This window comes from Plectropomus leopardus, chromosome 1, assembly GCF_026936395.1.
Source record: "Plectropomus leopardus strain MGB_pleo_1.0 chromosome 1, ASM2693639v1, whole genome shotgun sequence".
Classification (NCBI taxonomy): domain Eukaryota; kingdom Metazoa; phylum Chordata; class Actinopteri; order Perciformes; family Serranidae; genus Plectropomus; species Plectropomus leopardus.
In genome coordinates, this window is record NC_142176.1 from 10,578,187 (window position 1) to 10,592,039 (window position 13,853).

The 13,853-nt window shown below is 36.9% G+C and overlaps 1 protein-coding gene across 1 annotated transcript in view; it reads right to left on the reverse strand.

Annotated features, from left to right (window-relative positions):
* The window catches only part of adamts7 (ADAM metallopeptidase with thrombospondin type 1 motif 7), an 80,022-nt gene that overhangs the window by 51,202 nt on the left and 14,967 nt on the right, over positions 1-13,853 (reverse strand). The window contains exons 4-8 of the mRNA XM_042491497.2: positions 12,100-12,296; positions 7,598-7,681; positions 6,920-7,044; positions 4,275-4,424; positions 43-186 (exon numbers count right to left, since the gene is read on the reverse strand). Coding sequence (XP_042347431.2) covers positions 43-186; positions 4,275-4,424; positions 6,920-7,044; positions 7,598-7,681; positions 12,100-12,296 — 700 coding nt within the window. The remainder of the gene's footprint in view (positions 1-42; positions 187-4,274; positions 4,425-6,919; positions 7,045-7,597; positions 7,682-12,099; positions 12,297-13,853) is intronic.

Genomic DNA, 13,853 nt, shown 5'->3' on the forward strand with positions numbered 1-13,853 from the left:
TATCACACAGCAGTGTAATCATAAAGCACATATGGGACTCACTCGAGGAAGCGGGTGATATACTGGCGACTGCAGCGTGACCACCTGGGCTGGGACGTGCCGTACAGGAGCTGTGGAGACATGACGAAAGGTCGTTTCCCAATGGGTTCACAGTCATTACCGTTGCCATCATGCTGAATCCCAAAGCTGTGACATAAAAGCACATCCCACAGAGAAGGTAATTAAAATGAGTAGGTGTAACATGTAAAGCCTAATTCAAGGTAAAGCTACAACAAACACACGCAAACATGTACCGCATGTTCTGTACATGCTTAGAATACAACATGTAATATTTGTCTGTTTTGTAGATGCAACAGTGGTGGGACACAAAGACATAAAAAAATGCAAAGCAGTGATACAATTAGCAAATGTAAATAAACTGTTGACTGCTTATGTTCAATGTCTGCCTCGTCAAAGGCTGTGGTGGCTTAACGTACGCTTCATGCTCTTTTGGAGGAAGCACAGCAATGAGAATAACACCTGCAGTAAGAATTTAGCAGCTGATTTGGTCCATTCAGACATATCTGTCCTAATGGCTACTAAATGCTGGTTACAATAATAATCTGTGACAGAAACAGAAAAAAAAATTGGGTTTACAAAACAAGAGTTTGAAAAGCAATTGTGAAATGTTGTTACACTCTTATGGACACATGAAGATAACATTAAACAAACCATAAACTCAAGAGTCATAATTGATACTTTGTGTATATTATGTTCACATTAATTTTGTGATAAAACAACATTTTTGAGTGTCAGAGGTTCCCACACATTTTAATGGATATAATTTCAAAACTTTTCCATGACTTTTTTAGGACCTGTAGTACAATACAGTATTAAATATTTATTAATATATATGTATCAAATGCATGTATCATCATGCATCAAATGACAGAATTATAGCAAACTGGCATACATGAAGAGAGAGAGAAAAAAAAGGGTGAAAAATGACAAAATGTACATGATGGTAAACAAAATGTTGGCATAAAACATAAACAGCGAGCAAGCATAAACTTGCCATTGTAATACTATGCTCGGTCAAAGACTTTTCCCCAGAGTAAAGAATAAAACTTTTCTCTCTAAGAATCCATCAGCTACTAATAAGCAAGCCCAGGTCTGAATACTACTGGATCATGATTTTTAAATTATAAATTGGGTCTCACTAAAAGAAAGTAACAGAACTATGTATTCATTCGCTATGTACTATTGTGCTTTTGAATGATAAAAAAGACCTTAGTCTATCAGTGCAATGCAGGAGTGTCAGTGAATCCATTTTTTTCTTTATAGGAAGAACTGTGTGGCATTCACACAATAAGCTCCTGTCAACCCTTATCGTGCATTCAACACAACAGATCCTGAACAGATATCCAGATGCAAGAATAAAGTAAGTGAGCTCAACCACAACCATCAGGATGATCATCACAATGGATTTAACAACCACACACTTTCATTGATTGGGGTCACGTTGAACTAGTCTGAAAAGAATGTAATTACAAACTGCATGCAAACATGGTAAATTGATCGCTGGAGTGTAGGAGGCTATGAGCACAGAGCATGATGCAGGACAATATCCTTTGTCGATAGTTTCCATGTGACTATCACAGCTTTTGTTATTCCTCACATTACAATACAACCAGCTGCTGTTACTGCTTCAGTGTTGTGAATTTCTGAGGCAATAGTAGCAAACAAATTAATTACTTTTCTATGTGTACTTTCAGAGAATGTGCTTACAAGTCGCCAAGACAGACGGTATAAATTATAACAGGAAAACACTGTGCCATTGATTTAAAAAACTTGGCTGACGAACATTTATCTGTATAGCTCTTTTCACAGACATAGATCACAAAGTGCTTCACAAGGGCAATATACAACACATGGAAAAAGAAGGAACAAAAATAAGGTGACTGTTAAAGCCACATAGTTAAATGTGCAAAACTATTCGCACAGTTCATAAAAAACACAATATACAACAAGAACACACAAAATACAGAGCAAGCGCCTGTTTACACAGGTGTGTCTTCAGCTGACTTTAAAAAGAAACCACAGAGTCAGCAGACAGCAATGGTGCAGGAAAAGCATTCAAACATGACAACATAAACATTTTAAATGGGTCTAAGTGTATTTCCACTGAAATGTTTTTTTAATTCAGTAGCTGACAGGAAGTAAACAGAGACGAAAGTCGTTGCCTTAGCAACAGGAAAGCAATTAAACTGTCTATAACATGTTTTTGTTCATCAATGATGCCCTGGCTTTCCTCTTATCTCAAAGTGGCAATGCACCAACAATGCGCCTGAACACTTGACCATTTTAAGACCTACATGCACATGGGCGCTGGCCATGAGAATGAAAACTGTGCTTTAAACTAGCAGTGGTCGCTGCACCAGGCTGGGTATAAGATTGTCGTCGCTGTGCAGTGTGCAGGATAAGCATCTGTTGTAATCCTACTTTCAAAATCAGCATGGTCTGTAAAGTCTGTAAAACAACAAAGCTGTCCCTTGTAAGTCAGATATTCAAAATCATCATTCAGAGTCTCCTCAGTCAACGATATTTGTTCATTTTGTTGGTGTTTTTTTTTTTTTTTTGCTAGTCAGTGTGCTGTGCAGCGTACTGCTTATGTTGTTTTGGTTTCCAGATAACATTATCTTCTCTCTTCTGCTTGTGATGAACTTATAACTCAAAGATAATTATTATGACACAGTCTGTAGCTTTTGTTTGATATCTAGTGTCTATGTCGATGCTGCTGTCACCTGCTGAGCCCATTCAAACTTTAAACCTTTATATGAAAAAAGAAAAAAAAGCTGAATCCCATTGAACACAAATCCTAATGCTGATTCCTATTGAACAGCCAAATCTGACTTGACTGGCAAATTTTAGTACATGCGGGTACAGCCCTAGTTGTGGTATTCTTTCATAAATACATGTCAAATGTTCTCAATATACACGTTTTGCCACAACAAGAAATTCAGCAAACATAAATCCCAATTGTTTGGATAACAAAAAATCCAATAATTAATGTTTCAGAGTGATTACTGTATATTACCACCCTTGTAATCCCACTGTCTTAAAATATGAAGTATAGGAATTGCATCCTTCTTTAATCAACATTCATACAAGCAGTGGCAGTCATATAGATAGAAAAATGACAACTGCCTCTCATTATTTCTTGCATTTTTTCAAAAAATAAACCATCATGAATAGCTGTATAAAAGTATATGTATGAGTAGGGCTGCAAGTGTTCTCAGCTAATTACAGAATATTAAAGGTTTTAATTTATTTAACCCATGCAGAACTGGTACCTTACAAAGGCAAGTTATGTGCTTTCAAATCTGATGGACTCAACAAAAATAATTTAACAATATTATTTATTAGGGAAGGTTTACAACCATTCCTGTGCTTCTGTTTTAGGATTATCTTTGGAAAATTGCTTTTGTTCCTTTCGCAGGAAGCTTATGTGTTTTTGATGCTTCAAATGCAATTTATTTCCTTTAATTAAACCCACTATATTGTGGGGTCATTTGAGAAAAAAAATCCCCAAGCACAAATTTCAGAAGTGGTAATTAAGAGGCTTAAAGAATTGTGATATGCAGCAGCAATGAGCAACAGTGTGACAGTTTAATTAGCTAGCTTTGCCACAGCTGATAAAACCTTCCAGCAACTGTCAATACAGCCAGACAAGGCCAGCTAGAAAGAAGAGGCCTGCTTCAATCCACTTCTGCCTAAATTCAAGGACACACTGTTTCATGAAGCACAAAAATTTAAACTGGAGTTACCATCGTCAATGGCATATGTTACTATGGCATTTACGATGACTAATCAATGTTAAATGGAAACATGGCAAAATAGAATCAGACTCAGAACCGCTTATAAAACAAACAACACTATGAAAGACTAAGACTAGAAAGACACACAATTCCTAAAACCAAGTTGTATAAAATACTATGCAAATAATTTAAACTGGATTAAACCTCTAAATATGCAAATGATAAAGTGCATAGGTTGGAGTTCATTTTGAATCATTGTTTGTTGGCAGAGGGGATAAAAGAGTTGCGGTAAATGTTTTTCTTAGACAGGGGGACTTTATAGCCGCAACTTGATGGTAAAAGCTGGAATGACTTATACACAAGTGTTCACAAGAGTTTTTTATCTTCTTGGTGTTTCTGCTGAACATTTGACAATGTGAACATGTAGCAGAATATTATAATGTGTATGTTCATGTGTGTGTGTGTAGTGAAACTCACTTGTGTCCCAACTCGTGAGCTACAGTGAAGGCCAATGGGAGGCCTGTGTCTTCACTGATGCTGCAGCTACGATGAGACTGACACATCCCCGCCACATGAGACAGGCCCAGAGTCTCACAGGGCATGTTGATGGCTGCACAGATGTCCTTCCTGTAACGTGAAAAGTCAAGTGTTGGTCTGATGTTGATTCAGATTGCAGAGTCAAAGACGACACCATGTAAATGTGAATTGTAAGATGATGCAGAAGGCATCAAAAAATGAGGTCAGCAGCAAACTGCTTTAATTCTTTGTTTGTCTCATTTCTGTTTACTGTAATACAAGTCACCACTTGTTCGTTACAAATGTGACAAATTTATACAAAACATTATACCACCCACAGTATTTCCACATTAATTGGAAAATGTGAGAACTTTTTATATCTAGTTTATTTTCAGTTTTACAGGCCGGATTTAAAACAAACAAAAGGTTGCCTGGACCCAGACCTTTGGCTACGCACTCACTGACTGATTCGTCTGGCATTTTGACACGTAACAGCGGTTTCCTGGTTAAATTTAAAAAATAACCAATTAGCTCAGTTAGGGGACCTAAATAGTCACTTGGCACCATTGAGAGAACTAAATGCCGTTGTCAAGCTCTTGTCAAGCTGTTGTCAAGCTGTTGTCAAGTGGTACACTGGAACAAATGAGGATTTATAACAACAACGGAGCAGTAAAGGCAACATAGACATTATTGTCAAGGTCATTTTAAAGCGACATGTCTCCACAATATCACCAGCCATCATACTGCAGTCCGTTGTGCTACACTCTGCTCCACTCTTAAAACCTCGGCGCAACAGGTATGTTGGAATGAATATGCATCAGTGTGGACGTAAAATGATGTTAGATAGTGATTTGGGATTGGTTGATTGGTTAGGGAAAAATGAAATTCCAAACAAATTAAAAATAGCCATAGAAATAGAGCTGACAATTCTGTTTGATATAAGGCAAATAAAAAGGGTAAAAAAAAACCCAATTTCAAACGCATTTGGTCCCTTTTAAATAAATTAATAAATGCTTTATTGCAAAAGCACAATTCAAAACCTAAATAAAATATCTTTAAATTTCCATATATATTTTTTATTTTTTCAAGATTATATTTTGTATGTTTTTGCCTTTTCTGTCTTTTAAAGATTATTTTCTAGGCTTTCCAGCTTTTTATTTGACAGGACAGATGATAAGAGTGAGAGGGGGAAGACATGCAGCAAAGGGCCGAGGCTGGACTCGAACACACGGCTGCTGTGGCAGGGACACTGCCCTTGTACAAAGGGCGCCTGATTGTCCAGATGAGCCGCAGGGCGCCCCAGTTTTTGTCTTTTCATTGATAGTATAGCTGAAGACAGACATAAAAGTTGGGAGAGAGAGAGGAATGTTTACACGCAGCAAAAGGCTGCGGGTCAGAATGAAACCAAAACACTGCAAAAGACTCAGCCTCCGTGGTGCGCCAGCTCAACCAGGTGAGCTAGTGGTCATCCCGTATTTTCAACAACTTGAACAAGGTTGTTTTTAATTAAATATGGAGTTACTACTTCAGTCTGTTGCACTTGAAGACAAGCGAATGTACATTTGAACATAATTACAGAGAGAAAATTTATAAGTACACAGTAGTTCAAATTTCAAATTAAAAGAAAAAGGCCTATCATACATCATGAGGTGAAGCTGTTTATAACCAGGCCGTCTGATATTTCCTTAGGTTTTATTTATATGATATAACAACAGATATGGGGTGGGGGTCTTTTTAGGCTCAGTGGAAGGTTTGTATTGACAGGCTATGGAATAGGTAAATAAAAATGGACAATAATTTACAAGACAAGAAAATATACAAATGGGATAAACAACAAAATGGGCAATGGTTAAGGAACTTGTTTGAAATTCATTTTAAGCTGGGGAAGAGCAATTGTATCTAAGGGAAAAAGTAATTCACAAGTGAAATAAGAAAATACCTTTTTTCATTGGAGTCTTTTAAAATTAATCAAAGAATAAAATGTCTTTTTTGCCTTGATTAGACCTTGATTAGATCTGCCTCTTCATACTGCTACGGGTCGATATGTTGTTTTAAAAAAAGAAAGTTGAATTCTTGCAGTTTGGAATCTGAGAGACATGAAAAAAAAGCAGAGGAGCAAACTTGTATTTGACACTTTGTGATCCTTTTCTTAAATTACCTGAAGGATAAAAGTGAATTGCTTGATGCTTGACAAATGAATCACAAGGTCTGAAATGGTTGTTTGAAAAAGAGACCTTCAAACTGTCAGCTTATTAGTGAATGAATGAGAGTTCAGGTAGAACACTTTGTATCAGTACAGGGTGAATGATTACTATTATTGATATTAATCTTTTTCTTTTTGTTCTACCTGAAATTCAGCTATTTCAGCTAACTTCTATTACCAGCAGTGTTAACTTAGTACAGTTCACTTTATCTGATGACATAACAGTGATTAGATATCAAATTAAAAAGACAACAGCATATAAATGTTTGTCAGCTTTGATTCTTCTCTCTGCAGCCATCTAAATCAGTAAATAACTGCCGTGAGATGACATCACCAATTACAACCTGACTCTTCTGGGTGATGAAATAAAAAATAAAGTTTGGTGAATTGAGTTTTTATTTACCTGGTTAGCAGAACTGCAACATCGTGGTGCAGCGGGTGTTCCTCTCCTTTCATGTTGAGTTTCTTCTGCCACTTACAGAAGCTATTCAAGCTGTTGTCAGCGTGGTGTGTAATCTTCAAGTCATCCTGATTTCCAAATGCCACGTTGACATGAAAGGAGGAGAATATAAAAAAATTGTAGACCAACACACAAAAACACAGGCCGTATTTGACAGAGAAAGCTATAAAATCACTGATCTCAGCATTCGGTTTCTTTAAGTGGGCCCTAATAACAGTCATTCAGACAAAAGTATGGAAATGGCATCACACAAAATGTCACTGTGTTGTATTGGCTATATATTATAAATCTGTACACATGATCATCAGGGCAACTCGTGACTAGGCAGCACTGATCAAATACAAGCCAAGATTGTGTTACTGCACTGCCTATTTCTCACCTAAAATGTTTTTCAGTAACATATTTTAGTTTAACAGACAGATTGATCAACAGATTGCAACAGACTGATCTGTGCTTTTTTCAGGATTGTATCCGCAGAATTAAATTGTAATGAACAATTTAGGTTTTGTGACCTCCCTCACATATACATACACTTTCTGTTCAGTATGCCTTTGAGGAATAACACTGATCTAATTTTTTTTCTCTAAAATTAACATTTTATCATTGTAAACATATTTTTACCTCATCCTTTTCCAATAGGATGAGCCGAACAACCACAACGTTGATTGCATTTCCGATACTGGCATCTTGGAACAAACCTGCCACCTGAAAAAGAAAAAACTGCATTAAAAATTCCAAAGTCACATTATTCCTAGATATTATGACATTGTGTAGAAATCGACTATTTTATACCATACATCAATTGTTATATATAATTAGCTCCATTTATATGGTGTGACGTGACTAAGAGAAACCAAAGCTAGCGGGATGTTGCCGTAAGTCATGTGGGAGAAACTTTGGCTCATCAGCAAACAAATCTGCAAAGCACAATGTATTAATCAAATAAAAGAGGGATGTATTTCAAAACATCTTTATACAAAAACACTCAACAGTCTGACCTTGATATTATGTTTTTGTAATTTTACAGAAACATTGTCATATTACAGATCACATCAGAGGTTTTACTGCAGAATCCGTATTTGGAGAGTAATTGTTGTCAAGGTTGATGAAAACACTTTAACACCAACACAATGAAGGAAACATTTTTCATTTTCTGAAACATCTTGTCTTCTGTTTGGATAGTTTGCTTTCTTTTATTACCTTCCTTTTATGCGTCATTTGAAAAGTTTACCATTCTTTTCATTCAGATGAACCGCACTGTGGTTTGACACTGTGCATCTTTCCTTTTAATATAAATCAAACCTCTTAACATCAAAGCTTTTGAAACTTTTTATTCAACAGGCTGTTACTGTCTGTTGGCTGTTAAGTTTTAAAAGTCTCTGTGTCAAACTCAGCAGCTAAACTCAGCAGCTACCAACACATTATTACAGTGTGTAATTGTACAATTTAAGCATTTCTTTAGAAGAATCCTACACAAATGTGAACACGTAGTACAATTAACTTTTCAGTCAGTTTACTCAAGTTAGACTCAATTCAGCTTGAAGTTTCTAGTTTGAGCTCAACAATCATGGAAAGTGTAAAAGGCAGTAAGCTTAACTATCACCGTATTTTCAAATAAATACCTAAATGGTGTCATCAGTTAATTATTTTACATCCAAAGCTTATGAAAATCTGTGTAAAGTGAGCGTAAAAAACAACTGCATTTATAAGCCTGCAGCTTTGACTCAAGGTCGCACGTCACTAAACAGAGGGCTACTTTTCTAGAGAGCAAGCTGCAGGATGGGGTTTGTTACTGCAGAGGATGGAGGGATGAAAATCACTGTGTTGAGAAATGAGAAGCAAAACCTGTGGAACAATTAAGGCAAAAGAAACTCAAACTTATGAGATGCAAGACTGAGAGCACTATTATCACCTGCGAGCTGCCTCACAGAGTGACACCAAATCTTACAGGTCTCATTATATTATATGAGAAATGCCTTGCTGTTGCAGATAACACTTCTATTTTTGCTTTGACTCCAGAGCAGAAATGTAGCATGTTGGATTGTTTTCTGTTCAAGCTCTTCTCAAATTTAATTCAAGCCTTATTTGTACATAAAGATGGAAATCCAGACCCAGTTCCAAATTGTCTGATCCATCAAAATCATATGCCTCCAAGCTTATCAGTTTATTTCAATAATGCAGGTATGTTTTTCTAAAATTTGGGCATTGCAAAACAGTGATGTCAAACTCATGCCTTTACACTGCCCGAAACCTGCAATAAGGAGTAATCTTTGAGAGAATAAAGCCTTTAAAAGGTGGCTTCATTTCACAAAGACAAATGATGACATTTGCTATTTGTAATGTCTGGGATCAGAAACTTTCAAGTGTTTTTTTTTCCGATGATGATCCGATTAGATTGATGTTTAACAGGAGCAGCTGCTGCAGAGACGAGTGTAAGCACATTTTTTATCTGCTGTAGTTAAAAAGGTTAGACTGTGCGCAGTTCATCTAATGTAGGTTGGGAAAGCAATACACAACACTAAAACAATATTAATTAACCAATGGCTCAGGTTCAATTTACTGCACTTGGCGCTGTGCTGCTGCATCTGTGCCCATAGTACGAGTGTGAAACGTGTTATCCCGTTCACAAAAATGAGGCTGATGCAAGGTCACCAGGACATTGACCTCTGACCACCAAATTTCTAATAACTTCATCCTTGACTCAAAGTGGACGTTTGTCTCATCCCCTTGCATCCTTTTTTACTTTTTATCCATACTCACTTGACAAAATTGACCAAAACATACTAGATTTTTATTTATAAAAGAGTCCTATTCGATACTATAAATCATGCAGTTTATGTGCTTGTTCACAGCCATTCATTCACTGTGCATGTTTCATAATGCATTAAGCGCTCGCTGTACATCTACATCTCAACACAACAAAAGTCTTGTTCAACGCAAAAAGACATCTGAAGCTAACAAGATGACATAATACTATGAGTGAAAGTAAGGGGATATAATGTTTGACAACTCAAACGGTCAGTGAACTGCAACAGATTGATGCCAAGGAGTAAGAGAGAGTACTTTTCTCTGCAATAAAAAATAACTGCATTTATAAATAGCTGCTTATTGTGATGATGAGTTACTACACAGAGTTGTAGCAGCAACACTCACAACACTGGTCCTTTTATATTCTTGTTGTCAGGGAAAATGTCTACACACTAAAACCTTCTGTGATAGTTGTATAACTGAGGCACTTCAGACTGAACAGCTCGAACACACATAAAGGAGTTAATTCTTCGAAACTTGTTGCTTGTCATAGTGGTGTTCACTCACACAGATTTGTGGTGCCAATCTTGTAGCTCAAGCAACATTGTTAAAGAGTTACATTAAATATGCTTTCATTCTATCTTTATCCATGTTTCTCTGTTGTTTATCTTGTGAATAAAAATAGAGATGCAGATATTTAAAGCAACAATGTGCTGTTGATTTGACATGTTTCCTCTCAAGACACATGCTGTACTTTTGCACCCAGTCTTGAAGGGTATATAGTGCTTTTTGGATCTCTACTGCTTCTTTCTTTACGGCTATATCTGATGTGTTTGTAGGTTAATATATAGCTGTAATAAATATCAATATAAGGCTGTAATAAATATCCCAAAGAAAATACAATAAATAACCATAAGACCATCATGCAGAGGCAGCTGGGAGCTATTTTTGTGATGGGGCTTTCAATTTTTTTCTGCTGAGATTCACTGTCCTGGCTGTTACATGTATGTAACTTACACCGCTGAGTGCATACCATACAGCAGAAAACAAAAATATTAACCTCTTGTGAAGTTGACAACTTCAAGACGCCGTTGCCGATGAGACAATGGAGCATCTGGTTGCAGAGGAAGATGATGCCATTACTTATTGTTTGGGTAAGAGGCTGTTTCCCTTGATGCTGTACAAGATTGTTTTCACAAAACTCAATCGTTTGGGTGTTTGGGTCTTTAAAGTTCAAAGCTGGAGTGTAGAGGTCTCAGAAAAAGGAGCACAAGAGGATGTGGGGTATAATGGCTGCTTCCTCCGTGTATTTTTGTCTGTTAAATTGGATAATCTGCCAGCTTTTTCAGTCGGTGAATTCCCTTTCCTGATATCCTGTCCTCTTCATATTTTGGTAGCTGCGGCCAGTCCAGACATGACTTTATTTTGGAAAACCCCACTTATGTGCTAATCAATGACAGGCAAGAGTCAGTTTGCTTAACCCCAAACCATGAGGCGGAAATAATATTGATTGCAAAAGGCTTCATGAGAAGAGTAATCCAATCATTGTGTTACTTTAACCTGACAAAAGGCTGGAAAAGCTGAAACAGAATCTAGCATAGGCATTGATTTCACAGGGGACGCAGGGGACGCAGGGGACACGGACTCATCAATATTTAGACCATGTGCATTTGCTCCCAACTAATTAATCTTACTTGCTGTGTTCGTAGATTACTAAAGGTGAGTGGACTGGTCAGTTGACTGCTGTGTGGTTATGCTGATGTTCGGAGATAGTTTGTATTGTATTAAGTTAAGACAGATTTATAGTTTGGCCTTCACAGTTGACCATCACAGTGACCATTCATACTTGTGCAGTGGTTTGTCTGTGTCGCTCTGCAGTTAATTCTCCAAAGTGCAAATTGTTGGTGGGGTTTCTGTGAAGTGCTCTGAAGTTTGACTGATTTAAAACACACCTACCACCGCCCACAACCTATGCTGAATTTTACCTCAAACTGGTAAAGCTGCACTGCATGGCACAGGACTGCAACTTTAATGTAGCACTTTAACAGTTTGGAAACACACATCTGGTTGGATGTTGTTTGTTTTATCGCCACTGGTTGCCTGGTAGCCTCACTGTGAAGACAGGAAGTCACTGCTCCCAGCCAAGACATGTGACCCTCTATCAAAACCACAACATATTGCTTTTAAATTTGAGTTGTTTAAAGATTAAATATATGAGGTATAACATCTTAATTCAAAATATTCCTTTTAAATTCTGTGTATTGATAAAAGCTTGGGGATCAAACAGATTCACTTTTTGAATGACACTACAGTTCAAATGACACGGCTTTTGATGCATGGAAATGTTAATGTCTTTGTTGACGTCACATACTTACAATGTTCATGACAGCCAGGACGTAGCTTTCCACAGCTTTGCTCCCATGATGCTCCACCATTTTTGGGTCGGCCACCACTAGCGTTTCCACCCACTTCTCTTTGCTGACTGAGCGCTGACGAATTCTCCTCCTCCTCTGCCGTCGGCGCTCCCACCGCTCCCGCTGTCTCTCTGTGTCGTCAATACTGTGAATGGAATCTGGAGACAGGAGACAGAAATAGACATTTAGACATTCTCACTGAGGCACAGTGTGAGCCAGCACAGCACATCAGGTACAAAATTTAATTTGTATTATACACTGTAACATGTATATCTGTTTTTCTTGAAACAAAATACCTACTCATGGCCTCGCTGCCTATATTCTTCTTCCTCGTATTAAAATATTAAATGAGACACTAGGTATTAATATACAAGTTATTAATATAAAGTGCTAAGATAACAAATGATCAATATGAATCAATTGATCTTACAAATGTAAATTACGATGTTAGAATCATATATTTGCGACTTTGAGTAACACAATGGACACTGGTTATTATGGGTTTTTGGGCCTTTTTTTGAAGGTAAAGTGTCGTCATTTTAGCCTCCAGCTGTCTCAGTGATTAATCTTCAATGTTTTAAAAAAAATTAAAACATTAATACTTGGATGTAGCTTGAAGATGTTTCTAAATAATCCTCTTATACCTGCTTGTAAGAGCCTAAATGAATGCTGCATCTTACTAAATGTCTGTTATTCTTTTTGATTAAAGATAATGAGGATTTTTTGGGGGTGAACTGTAAACGGTGCACTGCTGTAGAAGAGCAAACGTGTTCATCTCGGGATGAGCAACACAAGAGATTTATCAGGCCAGTGTGGGCAATATGTTTAATATTAATAAATTTCCTATCTTAATACCTACCTACCGATGATTTTTGTCTAGTTAATTACTGTATGTTATTGATTGGTTTGACTTAATCTATACGGATACACTGCTGCTTGTTTTTAACTGTGTTCAGGGGTCCTTGAGCACTTTGAAAGGTGCATATAAATGCATTATTATTTCTATTTTTTATAATCATTACATGTCAGTAATCAATTTGTTTTTGCATTACTGAGTCCTATGCTCAGCCACCCTAACTTAAAGTATTTAAACATGAATTTAAGGTTAAATTAAGAAAATTTGGTGCACATTGTCCATTCTGTGCAGACATTATCAATGGTCTATATTGTTCATTACACTGGTTGGAATACTGCATTCCTACTGAAAACTCAATACTCAATACTAAAAACCTAATACATGTTTTAAAGTGTTTTTTTTGGATCCTACTTGTAGAATATCACAATGGATCTTTATTTTGCATAATCATACCTGTGTCAACAGCTCTCTTCCCACTCTTTTTGGTGGGCACTGGTATTATTATGGTAATTAGGCTGATACTTTGTACTTATATTTTTTTCTGTAACCTTCATTCACATCAGCAGTACCTGATTTGAATGGTCCTTTAAAAAGTGTTTTCCCTAACAGGCGCACAATCACTGATTCAATGATGCCTCAAAGGAACATTTCATTTTTCACAGACTCACGTGGCAAAAGCTGTGCAAATTCTTAATAATCTCCTCACAAATTCAAAGGACATTTTCTTGAACTCTCTCCTGGGTGCTCAATTTTCTTTTAGGGTTGGTTGAGCCCACTCAGAATTTTAAGTAGCTGATTTTTGAGCTACAAAACTTCAATGTTCTTATTCTCCTGGCCTCTGCAGATTATTAGCCGGAGA